Below are 21,476 nucleotides of genomic sequence, written 5' to 3'. Positions count from 1 at the left end.
CAGTAGGAGTTGCACGCATGGTTTGATGATCAACAGGCAAAGCAGGCAGACCACTACCCCAGGGCCAAGTCCCACAGGGGCCCAAAACTCCAAATCAACTCCATATCAGTTTGTTTTGCTAATCTGATTAGATGGAAATTTGAAACCAGCAAAATATAGCCTTATATCAACTAAGGCAGAACCTGCATTTTTACACAAAAGAACATAGAGCCTATCAGCAGAGAGAGAGAGAGCAAGAGAGAGAGAATTGAATGAGATTGATACCACTCTCAGAAGGAGGGTGGTAAAGATACCCTCATCTAATATTTGGCACGAAAGCTAATTAGTATTTCCCAAAATGTCAAACTTATCCTTTAATCTTGTGGCTTTGTCTTGAAGAGGGGGCCCATGTTGGTTTTAACTTATTTAGTTTGTGCTACAGTACCATCGTGCCCATTTCTAAATAAAGTTGTGTCAAATCACATTGTCTCAAACTGTCCCACAGAAACAATATGGAGAATTAGAGTTCCAGCATGGGAGTACTGGTTGGTCTCTGTGTGCTCTGTAGACTGATACGAGTTGACAGGTACATAAAGATGGCTTGGAGGTTCATAAGGGGCCAAGGACCACTTTTTGGCCCCCCTTTAATCTGGCCATGGTTACATGTGTTATCCAGTCTGAAACACAATATATAGGCTAGTACACATTCAATTTAGTGACATAAATACGTTAAATGTGGACTCTCTTACACATACAGGCCCTGACCATGTCTATTTATTTCCCATTAAACAAAATATTGCCTAACCTATAGGCTACTTGCGAACAATGTCCTGATGGCTGTACACATTTGGCTTCATATTTTCTACAAATAGAAAGGATGGTGCTTGTAATAAAAGTCTTTCAGGGACATAAAGTACAGCTGTGACATATTAATAGGCTGTCATCGAAAATCCATCTTCAGATCTGCGTGCAGCTATAGACAGGATGCATATAAGCTATGTCATTGTTTATGGACCTGTAGCCTGCGCGGTGATCCCCTAAACTCTGTCGTCACTACACCAAGTCACGATTGGTGCGCGTAACGTGTAGATACCATGATCTTGTTCTTCCTCCCCTTCTCCTCCTCCCCCCTCCTCTTCAACTATCAGATACACTAGGGATTTCCCATCGCATGTAACAGTCATGCAATAAAAACAGTGCTCCGTGCAGTGCGGTCCTCCAGCCCCTTCACCATCTGGAGTGCTATTATCCTATATGAGCCACTATGCAATCGGCGGGTACCGGAGCAGCTGATACTGACGCTACTGTAAACAGTAGCAGCAGCAGCAACAGCAGCAGCAGCACGGCAGACGTCGACGAAGGCGACGGGGCAGGAGAGAGGATGGAGAGGACAGTGCCAAGCGAGCAGCAGGACAGGACCAACAACCACCAGCAGCAGCAGCAAACGCCCTTAACGCCGTCCGGTGTGCTCGGTGAGTGTCACAGAGAAAAATGGTAAACATGTGTCCTGCCTGAGTGCGTACAGTGGAGATCAGAGGAAGCTGGGTGTTTGTGTTCAATTGGGGAAAAATAGGATGATGGAAAACTGGATTGGGCTACTGTGCTTGGGCAATATGGTGCAGTCACTGATGCTTGATAGACTTCTCTGAATGACTCACATGAGACTACAGGGGTCAATCATTTGTGATTGGGTTATGATTTCAGTGCGTCTTTCCTTTTCCCGCTAGATAGTGCGCATTCCGATTCAGGCAGGCCCGGGAAGAGTCAGGCTTTGTGGTCTACAGGTGCATACTTGAGTCCTCTGCAGCGGGGGTGCATGTCCGAACGGGCTGTGTTACACTATACTTTGAAGAGAGTCAAGATTGTGTTGCACGGCTTAGATGTCAGCTGTGTCCGTTTCGTCTCATGGGTTGAAGACTTGAAGATTTTACAGTAGAAATATTTCAGCGGTGAGTGAGCAGATGACTGTTGTCACGGTCATTGCTGGAATTGCATTGTGATGGTCATGAAGTACCACTGATAAATTGATGTTATTATCTTTTTGATCTATCAGGGGGTAAATATAGAGGCCCCTGTCCAGTTCTGGCCCCAGTTCATGCCCATGCTGCCTTTAGGATAGAGGTGAAGGTCTGGCCATCTAGATTTGACCAGCTAAGACCTTTACAATCTTAGCCTGAACAATACCTCTGCCGTGTTTGCTTTGATTTGCATCCCGACTTCTGGGCGAACAAATGCAAACCATTTGAACCACAATACACATTTAGGCTATATGGATCAGATGTAGATGTAATGTAGACTGACAACATATGAAAATGAGCTAGGTGTACATAGCCATTGAAATGAAATATTTTACGTTTTCTTTGAATGGACCATCACTTATTTTCTCTGCACCACTGTGGTATGTGTTAGCACTGTCCCTGGCAGTGATAACGATTTCCCATCTGGGACCATTATCAGCTTGGTGGAGGTTCATTCATTGCCTGAAGATTGGAGTTTCTAGTCCTCATGTTCTGTTTTACAGTTTTAATCTGGCGACAGTTGTTTAGCTGAGATCTATAGAATGAATGATAATTTTTCCTGGTGAGCTCATCAGCATGGTCTATGAGCTCATGACAAATTTTACAAAGTCTGTAACAACCGCACAGAAAGGGAGAGCTGTTAATATAAATATTCAACAGAGTTGACAAGTTATTTAATTGTGGTTAAAGAGCTGTGAAAAGAGTTTTTGGCAGTTCTTTATGGTTGTCTATGAGTGTGCGGTAGTGCACGGTTGCTCCACAGTTGGAGTTTGTGTTTATGGTGTGCATTGCAGTTTAATCCCAGGATTGTATAGCTGCTCGTTTAAGTCCAAATGTGATGGTCTGACAGATATGGATGGAAAGAATTCATGGTCTGCACTCTATCCAGGCTGTCTGCCTACATTTTGTCCATTGCAAGCTGGGAAAGGAACAAGCCCAAATACCCAAACCTGTAGTCCCATAACCTAAACATACCATGTTTAAAAAAGTAATGATTCTTTAAAATCCATCTTTAAATTGATAATGAAGACATACACATTTTTGCCAAAGTGGTTGGGATGCAAGGCATAGTGTGATGTACCCAGTGTGCTTCTGCCAAGCTAAAGGCCTCAAGTGTTTCATTTTGGACTGCAGTATGTAAAGAGAACAGATAAGACAGGACAGGAAAGGTGCTGATTAATATACATATTATTATATCAATATTTGCCATTTTCTCTTTTGATATATTCTATAAATCCAAAAAGCAATGATGTCAGTGACAATCATAGAGAAAAAGACTGGGAAATATACAGTACATGCAGGATAATGAAAAGCCTCCAGCCCTCGATGTGGCTTGGATTACATCATTATGTCACACACACACACACACACACACACACACACACACACACACACACACACACACACACACACACACACACACACACACACACACACACACACACTTAATCAGCATTACTGCACAGTTATTTTATACATCTCTTGCATGATGAACACAGGAACAAGATCCTGCTTGCATTGTTTTCTGACATGTATTATAGGTACAACATTTTGCCTATATCTCTCAAACATAATACTACAACAGAGAGATGACAGTGCTGTTGCTGTCGATGGGATGGACGGGACTTGAAGGGAAGTAGGTAACATGCATTTACACTGCAGAATGTGAAGCCCAGACCACAGACACGGACTGAGAAAGTGTCATAGTATGATTCAGTGAACAATGCAGAGATCGGTCAGTCATTGGGGCTATTGTGCTTGCATGAGACAGACAGTGTGGCTTGAGAGTGTTAAAGAAGAAAAAGAAGCAGCACAAAATGATAACATCAGGACTTAGATTGTATTGTGATTATTTTAACCAGGATCAAGGCCTGTTGCATTGCAAACATTTAGTGGTTTTAGAGACAGATTTGAAAAGTAAGTTTTATGTGTGACTATTTCTGAGACACACACCAGCTAGTTTACAGATCATCTGTTTTGTTCACACATCTTAGCATTTGCTCTGTATAGTGCTATGAGACCAGGTCTGCAGTACAGTTAACCTTCACAGTGGCTGAGCAATTATTTTGGACATTCTGTCATTTTGTCATTTCCCCTTAGTCACCATGACAGGGGCAAAATATAAGAAAGGACATAAAATATAGTGAAGAAATAGTTTCAGTGATGAGTGGCAGAGTTATTGTAGTGATACTCATGACTAACCTGCCATCGGTGTCCTTCATCATTCTGATGAGAAAATACACTGTCTTTCTGTCTCACCCACACACACACATACTCTCTCTAGCCCTCTTTCACTCACTATTCTCTGTAATCATTCTCAAACTTTATTAACCCCAGTTTGTCTCGGTCTCACCTTCTCCCCCTGATACCCCCTCTTCCTTTTAGATAAATTGTTTGGGAAGCGGCTTCTGCAGGCCAGACACTACATAATGTCTCGCAAGTCCTGGCTGAAGATGGTGCCTACTGAAAACTGTGATATCCTGATGACATTCCCAGGTACGGTAAGCTCCAACATCCTCTCTGTCCGTCCTGTGATGAATCCTTCACTGTAAAGAGAACAGTGTATCCTCATTAAATGTCTTTGGTGGTCAGCCAGCTACTTAGATATATGGCTAAGACTTAAAAATGGCCTCTTGGGATAATTAGATCTTATCCAATAACAAAATCTGTATCCACAAGCCAGACCCTTCTGCAGTATCCTTTAGAAGCAGAGGGGCAGTGGGCAAAAAAATATGACTAGATCCATTTTTATCAATCCCAATTTGTGGGTTGACTCAGACAGATACACTACAGAACCCACCCTGAAAAAACAAACCCCCGACTTTGCATTTCCCCATAGCTTTACAGAGCCTAACGGGGTCTTTTGGTTCATTGTTTTGGCTTTTTAGCCCCCAATTTTCCTGTTTTAGTTCACAGTTTCAGCTCTTATAGTGTTGATTTTGGTTGCAGCAGGCAGCTTTTTACAGCAAAAAAGCTGTAAAGGTCTACTGTATGCTACCTTTCCAACATTAAATGTGCCAAACTCAACACCTGTGGGCCAAATGCAGCCTCATTTTATGTGGTGTGTGAGAGTTTGCAAAGAGTATAATATGCGCAGTAAAATTCTATGTTGCGTTACAGAAGCACATAATTCATCCTGATTTTGTTATATGCTCACTGGGGGCACACATATTTCTGTTGTGGTATACTGACGTCTAGCTGCTAGATGTCAGCATACTTATCCTATTTGATAATTTTGCCTGCAGTTTATGTTTCAAAGCTTTGCTGGTTTTATAAAAAAAAACAGTATTGTTTGCCAGGCTTCTTAAATATCTCAGTTTTAGTTCTAGCTAACATTCAGCCTCAGAGCTAAGTTGATTGCTATGTAGAAATATAAACTATTCCTGAATAAAGGCCTTCATTCTGGATGGATCCCAAGTCTGTAATTTGATTGTTTTCAATTTTAGGTATAATATGCTCTTGTCAGTGTCATAATTAAAATGGGGGCACAGAATGACCTGATTGAGACACAGTGTGCTGCATACAGTCTGCTGACACAGCTGAAATTTGATTAGAATCAGTCATTCGCTCAACCTGTGGGGGAAAAAACGTGTTATATGTACATAGAGGTTAATTGGAACTCTTAACTATTGTTGTGGTTACTATATCTATACCATGTCTAGCTCATGCCAAAGATGACAATTCACAGCCTTGTGACTTATGGAAAAGGAGTTGTTTATTCTGCACAGAAGAAAAGAGACTGACCTGCACAAGTGTACATTATATACAAAGATAGGAAGAGCTACAGAAGTCAACACACACAACAATGTCTCTTTTTATTTTCCATAAGCCCAGCTTGCTCGTCCCCTCATTCTCCCTTATCATACTCTGCTCCCAAACTGTCCTTGATCATTCTCACACCACATTCCTGGTCTTTAGCTGAATCTCTGCACATACACTCTACCTCTAACTCTCTCACAGAAACCATATAATACCATATAATCCCCTCTCTGGGGGTTATTACACCCACAATTAATCAACCATTGCACATTAGGGTGAACACCCAGTCAAGTCATCATCAATTCACATTCAACAATATTTAACTTAACTTGCTGGGAAAGAACCTCACAGCCTCCTTTAATTATGACTCCTCTCTCTCATTGGCATGCAATGGTTATACAGATATATATGATTAACATAAAGTATTTGAAATCAGTTACAAATGTGATGTAAGCATGGTAAAACTCAATTCAACACTTGCCTGCACTGTCCAGTTATGTATAAATCAAAACAGACTCAATTCAGAGAGGTTCTAGAACTTACGATGCGTGGTGATATTGATCAATCCTTCCTTTCCTCGAAACGTTCCCGGGGCTTGGAGATCAATCAGTTTCTCTCAAGCAACTGTCACTCCTTCTGACTCCTCTGACTCTGCTGAGTTGTCGTCCCCATACATCCGTCATATAGTCTGGAATAGGGAACATATCAGGCTGATTAATAACCATTTCAGCAAGTTGAAACTCTGTCACTTTTGTGGCTGCCACAAGACTCATCTGTTTAACAACAGCTCTCATCAGAACCTTCCTCAGTATGAGTATGATGCAACAAATTAATAATGAGAGTATGATCAAAACTATCAGTACGATAAGCCCAACTCTTGCCACTTGGGCTCCACAATAACCACCATCCCACTACTTTTTTTCAGGGCTGTAAGGGATGGGTTTGTTTCAGCCTCTTTATGCAATGAACTCATAATTTCTTGCCTTTGACAAATAGGTCTGCAAACATGTGAGAAATAACACTGAATGTATTTTGTTTGTCATATTTATTGTTAGTGAAAATACAAGCATCTATAAATGAGTAAAAGGTGTATATCAAATTTTTCTTCTTCCAGATTCAATAGATGACCACACTCTGCTGTGGCTCCTGAATCAGATTCGTGTTGGAATCCCACAAGTCAGCATTCAAGTTCGACAGCATAAACACACCCAGGCACACGCCTTTTTCATCACGACAACATTTGAGAAGTAGGACTCTGAAACTCACACTCTGTGTGTATGCGTGCATGAGTGGGGCTTTGTGCTTTTGTCTGAACTGTTTTGAGTTGTACATCTCTAGATTTGTGGCATTTTGCAGGTCCTTTCTTTTCAATGAGGCTGATAAATGCTAGTTTTGATGTTAGGATTTAGATTATGATAATAGATAAATGTTGTGATTGAAATATGATTCTTTTGGGTTGTTGGTAACATTTTACCCCCTTATTAAGCTGCAGAAATACAGGGGTGCGGCAACATTTCTAGAGTTTATTTCAAAATATGGGAGCATTAAATGCATTGTGTTAATAAGGGTCCTCACTCTGGATGTTGTACAAACATGAGCTTGTGTGTGTTTGTGTGACACTGTGAATCATCACCCAGATGTGTGGTTGTGTGTGTTTCAGTTTGTTGTGTGCCTCTCCATAATGCACTTAATTTATCAAACATCTGCAGTTCAGCCTGTGCACAGTGTTCAATCGGGTTTAATCCTGCTGTTCATTTCCCCTCCTCATCCTCAGCTTGCTGCAGGGAGCGGAGCAGATGAGTATGCACAAGGCCGTCAAGCCACAGTTCGGCGGCGGGATGCGGCGCTTTTCCTGTGAAGAGGACAACATCTATGAGAACATAGAGAGCGAGCTCTGCTTTTTTACCTCACAGGTTAGAGGTTGAAATTCCATGTGAGTTGCATGTCTGCATGGCTGTGAATCTTTTGAGAATATTACACACATGATTATTTTGGGATATTACGAAAGATTCAGTATCTTTTTGTTCAGTTATATTATATTAAAAATGCGTTTCTCTCATTATTTATATTTTTGTCTCCCCATACCTGTAAATGTTTTTAGGAGCGTCAAAGCATCATAAAGTATTGGCTGGACAACCTGAGAGCCAAACAGGGGGAGGTGCTTCACAACATTCACTTCCTGGAGGGACAGCCAATCAGTACGCTCATTTAAAAGTTTCACCATTAAATGTAGCTCTCGTTGGCTAGGAAAATTATTTTCTTCAAAGGCCTTAAAATTTTGTCAAACATGGACCACATGTCACCTAAGATACCAAGTGTATAAAACATGATGTGTCATCTCCAGTCCCGGAGCTGGTGGCTCGAGGGGTGATCCATCAAATGTTTCCTCTTCATGAACAGAGGATCCTCAATCAGCTGATGACATCTTGGGTACAGGCTGTATGTGAAAGGCAGCCACTGGGTAAGCAGTGCCAGAATTTTATTTCTGCTCATTTATACCAACGCACATTAACTTATACTATCTACTATCTGTTAATGTAATTGGTATAACGTCATTTGTTTAAACACTGAAGACTTATTCTGAGGGCTGTACTATTGTGTGTTTACACACCTTTTTTTGTAGATGACATCTGTGACTACTTTGGAGTGAAGATCGGCATGTATTTTGCCTGGCTTGGTTTCTACACCAACTCCATGCTTTACCCCGCTGTCATTGGCTTTCTGCTCTGGATACTAGCAGAAGCCGACCAGGTACATGAAACCTTTTCTATAACAAAATTACTGATGCTGCTTTCTCATGCTGTTTTTATGTCAGAAATACAATCTTACAGAGATCTTGATTTATATTAACATTTTTAGAATTGGCACTTTATGAAACAACTGCAGCTAATTTCATAAGTTACATCAGTATCTTTTATTCTCTTTTGCTCCTGTTCAGACCAGTCAGGATATCTGCTGTGTGGTGTTTGCCCTCTTCAATGTTGTGTGGGCGACGCTGTTTCTGGAGCGTTGGAAGAGGCGAGAGGCAGAGTTGGCCTACAGGTGGGGCACCCTGGACACTCCTGCTGAGTCCTTAGAGGAGCCCAGGCCACAGTTCAGGGTAAGCATCGCTGTTGAAGCCTAGCATGCATTTATGAAAAACAACAACTAGCCTATTCATTTTTATGGTGAATGAAAGTTGTGAAAAATGTTTGTGAAGTAGATTTTTTATTCACTTATTTACTGTATTGACATTGTCTCCCACACATTTGTTGTCAGTCACTTGTTAGTTGATTTTTTGGACAGCTCTATGAATCATACTGTAAATTCATTAACTTCCGTGTACCAATTCAGGTAGTGCGATGTTGCAATATCAGTGCCTGTTTACATGGTTTAGTGCTGTTAGTGAGCACTTGCGCAACTCTGCAGAGACCTGCACACAATACAAGGAAATGTGATCATTATGTTTACAAGAGCGGTGTATCCTCAAACCCCAAAAGTGGGAGGGGAGGCGGGGGGCAGTGTCTCTCCCCCCACCTCCTGTTGAATAGACACTGGGGGAGAAGGGAAGTGAGTGACCCGATTTGTGAAGCAATGTGGGCATTATATTCAACATGCCCGGCTAGCTCAGTCGGTAGAGCATGAGACTCTTAATCTCAGGGTCGTGGGTTCGAGCCCCACGTTGGGCGTCAGAATTTTGGAGGAGGAGCCTCTGCCAACAGCAGCGCAGTTATTAATAAAAAAATAGTATAATAATGTTGTATATGAAAGGAATTAAAATGATGTGTTCAAAAATACTGAGTTGTGATGTTTTGCGAACTATATTATAGTTTTATTTTACTTTCGTACATACATTCTGCATGCATAGAAATTCAAATAAAAAGTTGTGTAGAGAAGGCAACTTTTATGTAGAAACGTCACCATAAAAAAAAAATATATATATATATTTCCTAGAAAAAGCTGGAGCAGTGAAAACATAAGAAATGCATTCGTGCTTCTTTTAAGAACATACAAGATTACTATCATATGTAAGATAATAATAAGATGATGATGAAGAAGAAGAAGCCAACTAAACAATCAATTCAATAAGCTCTTATGGAGCAAAGTTTGCAGAAATAATTGCAATGAATTTTCCAGTTAGGACGATAGCATTGAAGAAAAAAACACTGTCTCTGTCTCTGTCATCCTCCTCCGCTGTTTCTGCAGGGTGTAAAGCGCTGCAGTCCCATAACAGGTTGTGAGGAGTTCTACTATCCCCCCTGGAAGAGGGCTATGTTCAGATGGCTGGTCAGCCTGCCCATCTGCCTCCTCTGTCTCTGCTTTGTCTTTCTCGCTATGCTCCTCTGCCTGGAACTGCAGGTTTGGACCAGAAAAAACATAGCATGAAAGCAGTGTTCACTTTGAAGAATTGGTGTTATCATTGTCTGGGGATGATATATATGATAGAGCATATATAGAGCATAGAGCAATTTGAAGATGGAAGCTTATATTTTATCATTTGGTCTTGTGGTGGTGGAAAGCATTGTCTTGTCAGTCCAAAATCGTTCATAAGTATTCAAGTAGGTTAACATCTGGTGACTGTGAAGTGTTGCATTTTTTTCATACACACCAAACTATTCAGTGAGCCCTGATGTATGTAAGCATCTGCATTTGATATGTTTCTCCACTCTCTTATTCAGGGTTTCTTTTAATTTGGACCCCATCTGTACACACCATACTTACAGTTTAGTCTGAAGATTTGTGAATTGCATCATTTTTACAAACAGGTTAAACAAAGCACATTTAGACACACCTCCTCAGCTCAGATTCATGCTAAAGGCTTTTTTTAAAATAGCTGTGGGATTTGAGAGAGCAGACATAGATTAATAGGACTTATTAAATATTTATCATGCTTCTAATTCACCTTGCAGGAAGTGGTTATGGAGATTCAGGAGCTACCTGGTATCACAAGATTCATTCCTAAGATACTTCTGGCCATTACTGTAACCATATGTGATGAAGTGTATAAGAAGATTGCCTACTGGCTCAATGACATGGGTAAGAGACACAATATTGAATCTCTGTGATATATAATCGAGATAAGTATTTTATTGGAAATTAAATTAAAATGGAACGCATTTGCCCATAATTGGAATTCACGGTAATGAGTATTTTTTTATGTTGAGCACTGGTGAAAAAACCTTTTTACTAGATGGCTTTTTACTGTAATTCTCTGATATGTATTTCTTCTTCTAGAGAACTACAGACTTCAGAGTGCCTATGAAAATAATCTCATCATCAAGCTGGTTTTTGTAAGTCATTCTTCCTCTTCTTTCCGGATTGTTTAGAGATAATTCATCTTGATTGAGTAAGTGTTTGACTTCCTCTAATGTTTTCTGGTTGTTTTACAGTTTGAATTCATCAATTCTTACCTTAGCCTTTTCTACATTGGATTCTACCTCAAGGACATGGAGCGACTAAAGGAGGTAACAACAGCTGTTAGCAGTATTGCAAAAGTAAGATGAGCTTGATAAGAACATTCTACCCCTCTCTGCCAGCAGCTGGTTAGTGTAGCATAAAGACAGAAAACCGAGTGGAAACAGCTAGCTCGGTTCTGTCTGAAGGGAGCAAAATCTACATACCAGCCCCTCTAAAGCTACCTAATACAGAAGTTATATTTTGTTTGTTTAATACGTACAAAAACTGAAGTGTAAAAAGAAAGGTTTTGACCACAAGACCCCAGGAACTCACTGCACCCAGCTAGAAGATTGTCCTGCAAATAACCTCAAACAAAACCACAACTTGTAGTTTAAACACTGGGTGGTGACAGTTAGCTTAGCTTCATATTGACTGTACAGACATTAGAGTAATCTTCTTATCTAACTCTTGGCAAGAAAGTGAAAAGGCTGAACTATTGCTTTAATTTTATGTGTCTGACCCTGGAATGCTTTAAATTACTTGTCATGTCAGGCCTACAATTTGTAACTTCTGTCAACCTTAATATTTAAAGTCCCCCTCCATTCAAAAATGTGTTTTTGGATATTGTTACTTCACTGTGTCACTTTCACATTCATCTGCTGAAAGGAGGATGAAGACATCACAACTGGTTAGACCAATATTTGGAAATTTTAAATTTCCGGTAGTCATACACTGAGAATGACTTTTCAGCTAAGTATGAGACATCTTGTGTCCAGCAGTTATATTTATAAAAAGAAATATATTTGCATATTTATAGATTGTGGAATTATTAATGAACGAGAAGGAGTAGATGTAATTATAAGGATTTTAACAAGATCATTGAACTTTTTTGTGGAAAAACCATATTAGACACAAATTATTATTCATAGTGGAGTATTTTAAATTAATTTTAAAACATGTCTGGAGGGGATTATTAAATCGCTTGTGCTTGCTAAACCCTTTTGGAAATGTGCATGTGTTTTCCATTTTGATCCTCTTACATCCAGCATAGTGACAGATGTTCTCTTGCTTCTCACAGATGCTGGCTACGCTACTGATCTTCCGCCAGTTCCTACAAAACATCAAAGAGGTCCTCCAGCCTTACATCTATGAGCAAAACAAGCTGGGTGTCTTTACTCCAAAGGTGCTGTGGGAGCTTCTCCAAGCCATCATGCTCAAGTACGGCCGCTTGGCTCTGGGAAAAGCCCAAGCCTCAATGACATCCTACTCCTTCCTGGGCCCCAGAGGGATCCCTGTCAGTCACACTTCTAACGGGAACCCACAGCAAAAGAGAAGAGGGGATTTAAAAGCTGGATTCAGGCTGACAGAAGAAGAGTGGGACATGAGTGACAGCGTTCTGAAACAACGAAAAGTCAGCTTTACTGAGAAGGTTGACTACCAGGATGTCACGACGGAAACACAGGAGGTGGATGACAGCTTCCTTGAGGACAGTCCGACACTGGTGGAGGAAGGGATGGATCCTTGCAGTATTTTTGACAGTTGTGACGAGGACAGTGATTGTGAATTGCTGACTCAAGTACGTAGGCCTCTTGGTGATTTTGATTTGTCAACATGCTTTGCAGCTTTGTAGATCTGACACCTTTCTCTATACTAAATAGCCATCTCAGGTCTTTCAAACTAAAATTGTCATACAATCTTAACTTTCTTTAGCAAAATAAAAAAATGTTGAGATTATGTTTAGATTATACCACTTGTTTCCAATTCAGTTAAACTTGTCTTGTAGTTTTGTGAATGAAGATACATGTCTTCCAAGTAGTACAACAATAAGGTTGAGATGAAATTAGCATACACATTGTTGAGTTGAAGATGCATTCAACTCTAAGACATGTTGCTACAAACTAGTACACATTATAATTTTTTTTTACTCAGGTATTTACTAAAGAAAGTATTATGAATCTAATATTGACTTTTGCAGGAGAACACCAAGGTGTCCTCTTCAAAAGAATACGAATCTCTGTGTCACAGAAGAAAGAATGTTGTCGAGAGGAAAGAGGACAAGAAGTCATGGATTGATCCACCAGAAGAACCCAAAACTGTCTCTATGACCCAGGCTGAGATTGAGAGCTGTATGCAGACATATGAGGTGTGCAAAATCTTGTTTAACTTTCATAAAATATCATTTTAATCCTGTTCAGCGATAGATGAAGTACCTTTCCAAAATAATCATATTGCTGCATAATGCAGGATACGCTTCAGGACTACCAGGAGATGTTCATTCAGTTTGGCTATGTGGTGCTCTTCTCCTCTGCGTTTCCCCTGGCGGCCATGTGTGCTCTTATCAACAACATCATCGAGATCCGCAGTGATGCCCTTAAGCTGTGTACGGGCCTACAGAGGCCCTTTGGACAGAGGGTGGAGAACATCGGACAATGGCAGGTCGGTGTGTTTTGTTTTTCAAAATGTCAGACAAGCCTTCCAGGCTGCACTGTTCATGTTGGAGGTATCTGACAAAAAGGTTGGATGTCTCTCTTTCTCTCTCAAAACCAGACTGCGATGGAGGCCATGGGCTTGATAGCCATCATAGTTAACTGTTACCTGATTGGTCAGTGCGGTCAGCTGCAGCGTCTTTTCCCCTGGTTGAGCCCTGAGATGACCATCATCTCCATTGTCTTACTGGAGGTATGCACCGCTTTCATGTGTGTACAGTAAATGCAGGCTTTTATTTTAAGGATATACTGTAGTTTTATTCCCAAAATTACGCAACAAAAGAAGTACACATGTGCATGGCCTGCTATTATTTGTTGTGGTGGTTTCATAAACCTTCATTTTTTTTTTAGCTAAGTTCGTATAAACTATGTTCACTGATGAACACAAAACCTCACAAGAGTTTTTGATATGTGTACAAGATGTGATGCGATGTTTTGCCCATATATAAAGTACATAACAGCAAATAAAATGTGGTTATGCCTTGATGTAATATTGTTTTGAGCTTGTCCCTTTGTGGTCTTGGTGGTTTACAGCACTTTGCAATCCTCCTAAAGTACATCATCCATGTTGCCATCCCTGATATCCCTGGCTGGGTAGCAGAGGAGATGGCCAAGCTAGAGTATCGACGAAGGGAAGCTTTCAAGGTATAGTTGTATCATAGCTTGAAAGACCTTCGGCCATTGAAAGACTTGCTGTGTAATTTCAGTCATATTTGTATATACATATCCCTTTGTGTCCCTTGGTCTCCCTCTGTGCTTTGTCCAAAAAAATGACTGCACACTGTGATCTGATACATAAGAAATAAGTGTGTGTTTGACTATGCTTGTATAGTGTTGTATCATGTCAGTGATGCATCCTCTTGATGGTGTCTTAGACAAAGATAGAAAAAAACAACTATTAGCAAAAGTCATCATATTTTGTGTAAACAAGTACAAAATAGCTGTTTGTGTGAATGACTTGTAATGTAAAATGAGCCAGTCATTCGTAGCAAACACTGATGCCTCTATATCTTAATTTTAACACATATCCCCATTTAGAAGCATGAGCAGCAGGCCCAGCACCATTTCCAACAGCAGCTCAGACGTCGACGTGAGGAAGATGAGCTTCAGCGTCAGGCTGAACTTCAGGCTGAGGCCCGTCAGGAGAGCGAGTACCACAAAGCAGACAGCCAGCACCAGCACCACCATGACAAAGCAGCAGGTGGCAAGCCAGGGGACAAGCCTAAAAGACCCAGCTCTCTGCTGGGAAACAACAATGTGATGAAGCTCAAGCAAATCATCCCTCTCCAGGGGAAGTTCTCCTCTGGCACATCACGCTCACCGGCCCAGTCCCCAACGGGAGGAGAGGCAAAGCTTCCTGGATTTCTGAAGTTCTTGAAGTCACCTGAGGTGAAAAAAGAGCCAGCAGTGGCAGTTGGAGCAACACCTGGGTCAACAGTGACCTCTTCAGTTCCCCCTAGTGGCCAGGAGAGGTCTCAGTCCCCCAACAGGACATTCAGTCCTGGGAAGCTGTTCAGTTTCAGCAAATCAGAGGGCACTGTGGTGTGCGCAAATGGGACACAGCCACCCACCCAGTCTGCTAATACTCAGCCTAATAGGGCTGACTTAAACACAACCCAAGAGGAATTACCATCTAATGAGTCTGATAAAGGAGAAACAAGACAATTAACTGATTTAGAAAACTCTGGCTCAAAGAGTTAATAAAAGTTCAACCACGCCAATGTAATATTACAGATGGAGTGCTATGTATAATTGTTCAGGTAACATTGTTAGACAGCAACACACCTGTACTGTAGGAAAACATGTTAGTCTCAAAGACCACATGTAAGGTTAGCAAGCGTTAAGACTTTCACTTTTGGTGCAACTTACTTTGCACGAAGCATTATACTGTATCTATTAACACTATCTAGCTTCCATGTAAAAATGTACAGTAAGTGTAACTCCTTGAATGGGGCTTGAATAATCTTTTCCTTAAGGTTTAAATACTGCATGACTGCCTGGTTTAACAGCACCAGAACATCTTATGTTGATGCGAAGGATCTTTTTTTCAAAAACCAGGATCTGATCATCAATGAGCCCCTTTGGTCAAAGAATGCAAATAACAGCTTCCCACTCCAGGTTCGTTTCTCACTTTGATGCCTGCATTGAATGCATGTTGCGTCATGTGCATGCATTACTTGTCCATCACATATTTTCAGTTGTTAAACACTTTCAAAGCCATTGTATTCTTCTGCAATAGGTCAGATTATATTCACTGTGACCATGAAAAATATTCTATTTTTCTTAACTTTGATTTTCTATGAATTATTTTACTACATAAATTAGTGAATGTACTTCTATGATGCAAATAAACCTCACTTGAATAATCATCCATCAAGAGATAAAGCATTGGCTGATTTTGTTTACAATAAATATCACTGGATGATAGACTACGGCTGGGTTGATTTGTGTTTCAGAAATGGGACAAGCAGATCATACACACTCGTGTACAGTCTATACACATATACATGTTATAGGAAGGAGGGGATTTTCTTCAGTTCAACAAAAACATTTTGCCATTTGATATGAGTTATAGCTTTTACTGTATGTTGTAATCTATACAAGGGCAAGATCTGAAATTGCCAAAAAAAAAATGCATTTATACAATAAATTCAAAGCAACCCATTAAACAGTAAACATCCCAAACATAACCAGGTAATGGAATACAAACCTTATGATAATTAACCCTCTTCTAAGAAGAGTAGGGAAAATAAAACACAGACTGTCTCTGGATTAAAGTCATACTTGATCAACTTGGTTGTGTATTCTACATGTTTTGTACTTTTATGAGCAGCCAAACTGAACATATACTCCATAAACCAACAATCTATAATAAACATAACAGATGTAGACTCAACCATCAGCCATGCTAAACATTATTGAAAATGTGACAAATACAACTTGCAGCAGATCACTACATGTTTGCAAAAAGTAATATTTCTAGAAGGTGCAACAAAAGAATTCGAGCCTCACCCAGTCCAAAAATTATTTGTGTGTTAACCAAACTTTGGTTTGTATGACTCCAGCATAAAATAAAATGAAATTATAATATGGCTGACTTGGGGATGACAAAATCAGGGTGAGTACTTGTTACCTGATAAAAAGGTCAGAACGATCACAATATACACTGTACAAATATACATTTGTGTAGCATTATGGAGCAAAGACAGTGTTTATTTAGCCCTGCTGTCAAAAGCTTGTAATTCCAAGCACACATTCCCTCATTGTGATCAACCTGTTTATGTAAATGTGAATGGCACATTTATAAAAAGGTTGAAAGTCCTCACAAGTAGCCTACACATTAGTACAGCTTGGTGTACATTTACACACGCCTGCAGTCTTCACCCATTTCGTAAAAAATATCATGCTAACCTTGCTGTTACAAAGATACGAGCACTGCTTATAAAGTGGTAATCTCAGAGTATTGAGCATCAGAATATGGCTAGAAATCTGCAGGTCACACTGTAAAAAAGAGATTGCATCATTTATTATGACTGTATTGGCTCAAATGCATCCTTATTTAAAAGGACAGACCAATATCCATTCGACTCAACAGTGGTTAATTTTTTCATCTGAAACAACAATGTAAACCAAAGAGGGGCCCTAAGACATAGTGAAAACACACTCGCTTCCATTTAAGGCAATAAATCATTATTCATCAGAAGGAAACACGAGACCATTTCTTTCAACGCTTCTGTCTTCCTCCACAACACAGCCCATAACAAAACCCTGAATGGATCTTTACATCTTAGCAACTTACACAGTGCGGTTTTATTTTTGATTTACTGTAAGGACAGTAATCAAATAAAAGATGAGCTTAAATAATTTTTACACTGTCATCACATAATTCAAAAAAAAAAAAAAAAAAGTCCCAATGGAGAGTAGGACCCACAGAAGATTGCATGCTGCTTAATCGCTGATATAAACTTAAAACATGCATATCTTGGAGATGGTTAGAGTAACTTCAACTGTAAACCATGAAATGGCAGCAGAGGAGCAATGGATTTACTCCCTGCCTTTTTAAAAGAATAAAAGGCGAGCATACGTGACTGGGAACCAGAGGGTTTCGGGAATAAGGAGGTAGATGCATGTTATCTTCCAAAACTACAAAGACTAAATCTGAGGCAGAGGTGTGGCTTGATGGAAGTAAAAGGAAATAGTGGGTGAAAGCAGTAAATAAAAAGGAGGAAAAAGGGTTTTGGTTGAGAAGGAAATCCAACGTCATATGCAAACATTTTGACCGACACTGCAATGAAGCTTTTGGGATTAACGCCATGTCAGCTGTTGTCTGAAATGATCCTTGTGTGCTTCAGTGTCAAGGCCTGGGTTTGCAAACATATTTATAACCTGGATCTGTGAGTGTGCATTTTATTTGTGCAAGTCAGTCTCTGCTGGGATGTACAGCACACCATTTTATGAGTCCTCGTTCAGCTCTTGACTGTCGGTTCTGGCAATTTTTCGCGGTGGCGCTGTGTTCTCCCCGTCCGTTTGATCCTGCTCCCGCTTTTTTGCTGCATTCTGATACAGTAAAAAAAGAAAGACATTTAACAAACTGGGAACCACAACACACATATCAACAGTCATAAATAAAACAGTTAGGACTAGCCTTCACCTCCCTGACGTCAAATCTCATTAGAAACATTTACCTTTTTATCCCACTGTTGATGGAGGTATCGCAATAAGATGTTCGTTTTCTCTGTCACTATGACTGAGGAGAAACAACAGAGACACTGATTAGATCATGAGGGGCATAAAGTTAAAAGGAACAGAGAAGTAAGAATTCAGTTTGAACCAGCTGTTGATGATGATGATTTCCTCTCATTGATATCATAAATTGAGATCATGCCTACGCATAAATAGTTGTTTTCTGTGCTTGGGGTTAGGGTTGGGCGATATGGCTGAAAACTGTATCACGATAAAAGTGTTTCATATCAGTCGATATCGATAATTATTGATTTTTTAATGACCTATTTAAAATAAGGACCAGGGGGGAAAAATATTAAATGTAAACACTTTTATTGTAAACTTAACCTTCCTCTGATTATAATTACCTCAGTTATCAATCAAAGCAGACAGGGAAAAGAAATGTCAACACAACCATGAAAAACACTCAAATAAGTAAATGTACACATAAGTCTAAATGAATATTAAAATCACAATGAACATTTAACAATTATCTATTCACATTAAGGTGCAAAAATAAACATTAAAGAAATGCTTAACAATGGTGCATAAAGTGTTTTTAAATATGTGCAAAGTGTTAATTGTAAACATAGAAATTAAAGTAAAGCTGAAGTAAGACTGGGCGATACAGATAAACTCAAAAATCACGATATATTTGACCAAATACCTCGATGTTGATATTGCAACAATATTGTAGGGCTGACTATTGGTGGACAACATATTTACACAATGAGATTTTTGATAAATAATCATCAGTACTTTGGATATGATGATAACGTGGGTAAAGGCAAATCAACAGCTAGAACAGTCTGGTAAGTTCAGAAAATTACATCATTTTACTGTAATGCAGCCTTTAAAACCAGGAAAATAAACACTTATGCTGTATCACGATATTACGATATCCAAATTCTAAGACAATATCCACTCTCATATCACAATATCGATATATTTCCCAGCCCTATGTGGGGTATAATCTTTTCCTGAGATATTAACAGAATATTGAATCAATTTGAGAAGAAAGAACTGTAGTTCCCTATGCTCTATACATTTTCCAAAAAGTCAATGTACTTACTCTGCTCTGATGGATATTCCCGGGTTGGAAGATACACAGATGGTCGACGGTTCTAAAATTATATATTGAAGTTATTAGTCTGTAAATTTGCTATGTTTCCCTCAGACAACAAAGTAATACGACCATATGACAAAGCATTCTTGGATTTAAAATCTACTTCATCACTGTTATCTGATGACATGATTTAATTACAGACTGGATCACTTACTGATGCTTTACATACAGAGTCAGCATGGAACCTGCTGAAGTTGTTTTTGTTGTAGACAGGCAGACCCTTCAGGAAATCACTCTGCAAGCAGAACAGAACAATATCAACAATTACACAGTTTCAATGAACGTGAAGAGCCAGGTGGTCAGGCAAACTAGGCCATAACCAGGCAGCATTAAACAAATTCACCCCCTGGTACTGACCCGGACAACTTTCAAGAGGGCATAAACAGTACGTGCTACTTGCCACCACTTAAGCAGCATGTGTATCAAAACCGATAAGAACCAGCTCTTCAGTGACCTGCTCGTGTACTATTAAGCATCGAACCAGAAGTGAACTAACCTTCTCCATGTCTGTTGGACTCGAACTCTTCTTTTGGTAACTCGGTAGGTTAGGTGGTGTGCGAGTGAAAACCTGGAGAAAATGAGCAGATGCTAGCTAGCTAGCCACTGAGCCTTGTTGTCTTTGTCGTAGCCAAAATACCGGGTTGTTTATCAGTTTGACAGCTTCTGGCGACTGCTGCAATATATTAACTACACGTTAATTATATATGATCGAACTACACTACTTTAATCTAGTGTAAACTCCAACTGATATTATTTTTTTCACGCAAAAACAGAAACTGAATGTCCTTCGTAGGCTAACTTGCTACTAGTTCACAACTCCATTTTTGTTGTTCGTTTGTTCAGGGGCGGTTACCTTTCGAGATCCGACGCACCTGATTGGTGGAACAGTCGTAGCCTCTTAAAGAGAAGGAGTAGCTGTGTGCTCATTGGCTAGAAATAGATTATGTAACAGACCAATCCTCCAAAGGAAGGGGGGGTTGTGGCAGCTGTATTTTGTCATACCCGCATTCCGTGAAGACCCGCCCTCCTCTGCCTCTGATTGGCTAAAACACGTTGCCTGCGCTGGTTAGGTTGGTTAATGTTACAGCCCTCTTGGATTTAGGTGTAGGCATAAGAAGTGAAATAGAGTAATAAATATCAGCGCCAATCAGAAGCAGAATAGGGGCGGGTGTTCTCAGAATGCGGGTGGGAAAAAATAACGCGTTGTGGCGATGAAGCACCTTTCACAACAGAGTGACGCACATGCTTATGATAGTCATGGATCTTTACTGCCGTTTCAGCTCCAAATTATGAGTTAGGCACAAAAAATATATATGTTTTTCTTCTTTCCACCTTCAGTTGTATGTTTTAGCTTCACTGTGCAGAATGATGTATGTGCAAGGTCTGTTTCCACATTTATCTGTTGAAAATTAGAAGTTTATCTGTGCTCATTGAAAATACGGTTTTATGAGCTGGGTCTATGAATATGATTTGTAATATCACAAATAGTCTGGAAGCCAATCTTGGTCCAACATTCAACCCACTGAAGTGTGATGTGGAAATTTGAAGCATCCAGTACGCAAACACTGAGTGAAGTTCAGTGAAGTGGGACACATCTTGCCTCCAACAGTTAAACTTCTGAAATGAAATATATTTGCATGTTCAGAGGTTATGGACTTTTTGTTAAGGGAGAAGGATTAGATGTAATTTTTAGGATTTTAACAAAATAATTGAACTTTTTTATGGAAAAACCACCACCAGACAGAGTATTTTATATATATCTAAAAAAAAAAAAACTTTAAAAAAGGGTACAGATTTAATAAACTACAAAATGAAGAAGCTGAATATTTTTGAAAAGCCAAATTCCTTTAAATGATGTTACAACTCTTAATGCTAGACCAGATCTCTAACAACTTGACAGTAAAACTAGGAGTACATGTATGATTGATAACAAGTAATGTTTATTAATCTATTTTGTTAATTGCTCATGATGTATTATTTACTTGTCATAAAGTCGTAAATAACATACAT

At 39.7% G+C, this 21,476-nt stretch overlaps 2 protein-coding genes and 1 non-coding gene across 3 annotated transcripts; 2 read left to right on the top strand and 1 right to left on the bottom strand.

Annotated features, from left to right (window-relative positions):
- Positions 1-1,219: 1,219 nt before the first annotated feature.
- On the top strand, positions 1,220-15,414 carry LOC133990733 (anoctamin-8-like). The gene is made up of 18 exons (XM_062429132.1): positions 1,220-1,451; positions 4,383-4,493; positions 6,871-7,003; positions 7,531-7,669; positions 7,858-7,954; positions 8,101-8,217; positions 8,380-8,507; positions 8,695-8,856; positions 9,942-10,094; positions 10,646-10,772; positions 10,971-11,026; positions 11,126-11,200; positions 12,211-12,708; positions 13,108-13,275; positions 13,377-13,568; positions 13,680-13,811; positions 14,153-14,263; positions 14,657-15,414. The coding sequence occupies exons 1-18, from the start codon at positions 1,244-1,246 to the stop codon at positions 15,317-15,319; spliced, it is 3,270 nt and encodes a 1,089-aa protein (XP_062285116.1). The 5' UTR covers positions 1,220-1,243; the 3' UTR covers positions 15,320-15,414.
- On the top strand, positions 9,352-9,424 carry trnak-cuu (transfer RNA lysine (anticodon CUU)). The gene has a single exon. It is a non-coding gene; the product is annotated as a tRNA-Lys (tRNA).
- A 786-nt stretch (positions 15,415-16,200) lies between the features above and the next one.
- On the bottom strand, positions 16,201-20,264 carry LOC133990599 (DET1- and DDB1-associated protein 1-like). Its single transcript, XM_062428960.1, has 5 exons — positions 19,963-20,264; positions 19,621-19,701; positions 19,413-19,464; positions 18,304-18,365; positions 16,201-18,175 (listed from the first exon to the last, which is right to left on the bottom strand). Exons 1-5 carry the CDS (start codon positions 19,969-19,971, stop codon positions 18,071-18,073), a joined length of 309 nt encoding a protein of 102 aa, XP_062284944.1. The 5' UTR covers positions 19,972-20,264; the 3' UTR covers positions 16,201-18,070.
- Positions 20,265-21,476: the final 1,212 nt, after the last annotated feature.

This window comes from Scomber scombrus, chromosome 11 (genome assembly GCF_963691925.1).
Source record: "Scomber scombrus chromosome 11, fScoSco1.1, whole genome shotgun sequence".
NCBI lineage: Eukaryota > Metazoa > Chordata > Actinopteri > Scombriformes > Scombridae > Scomber > Scomber scombrus.
This window is presented reverse-complemented; position numbering and strand designations above follow the sequence as displayed.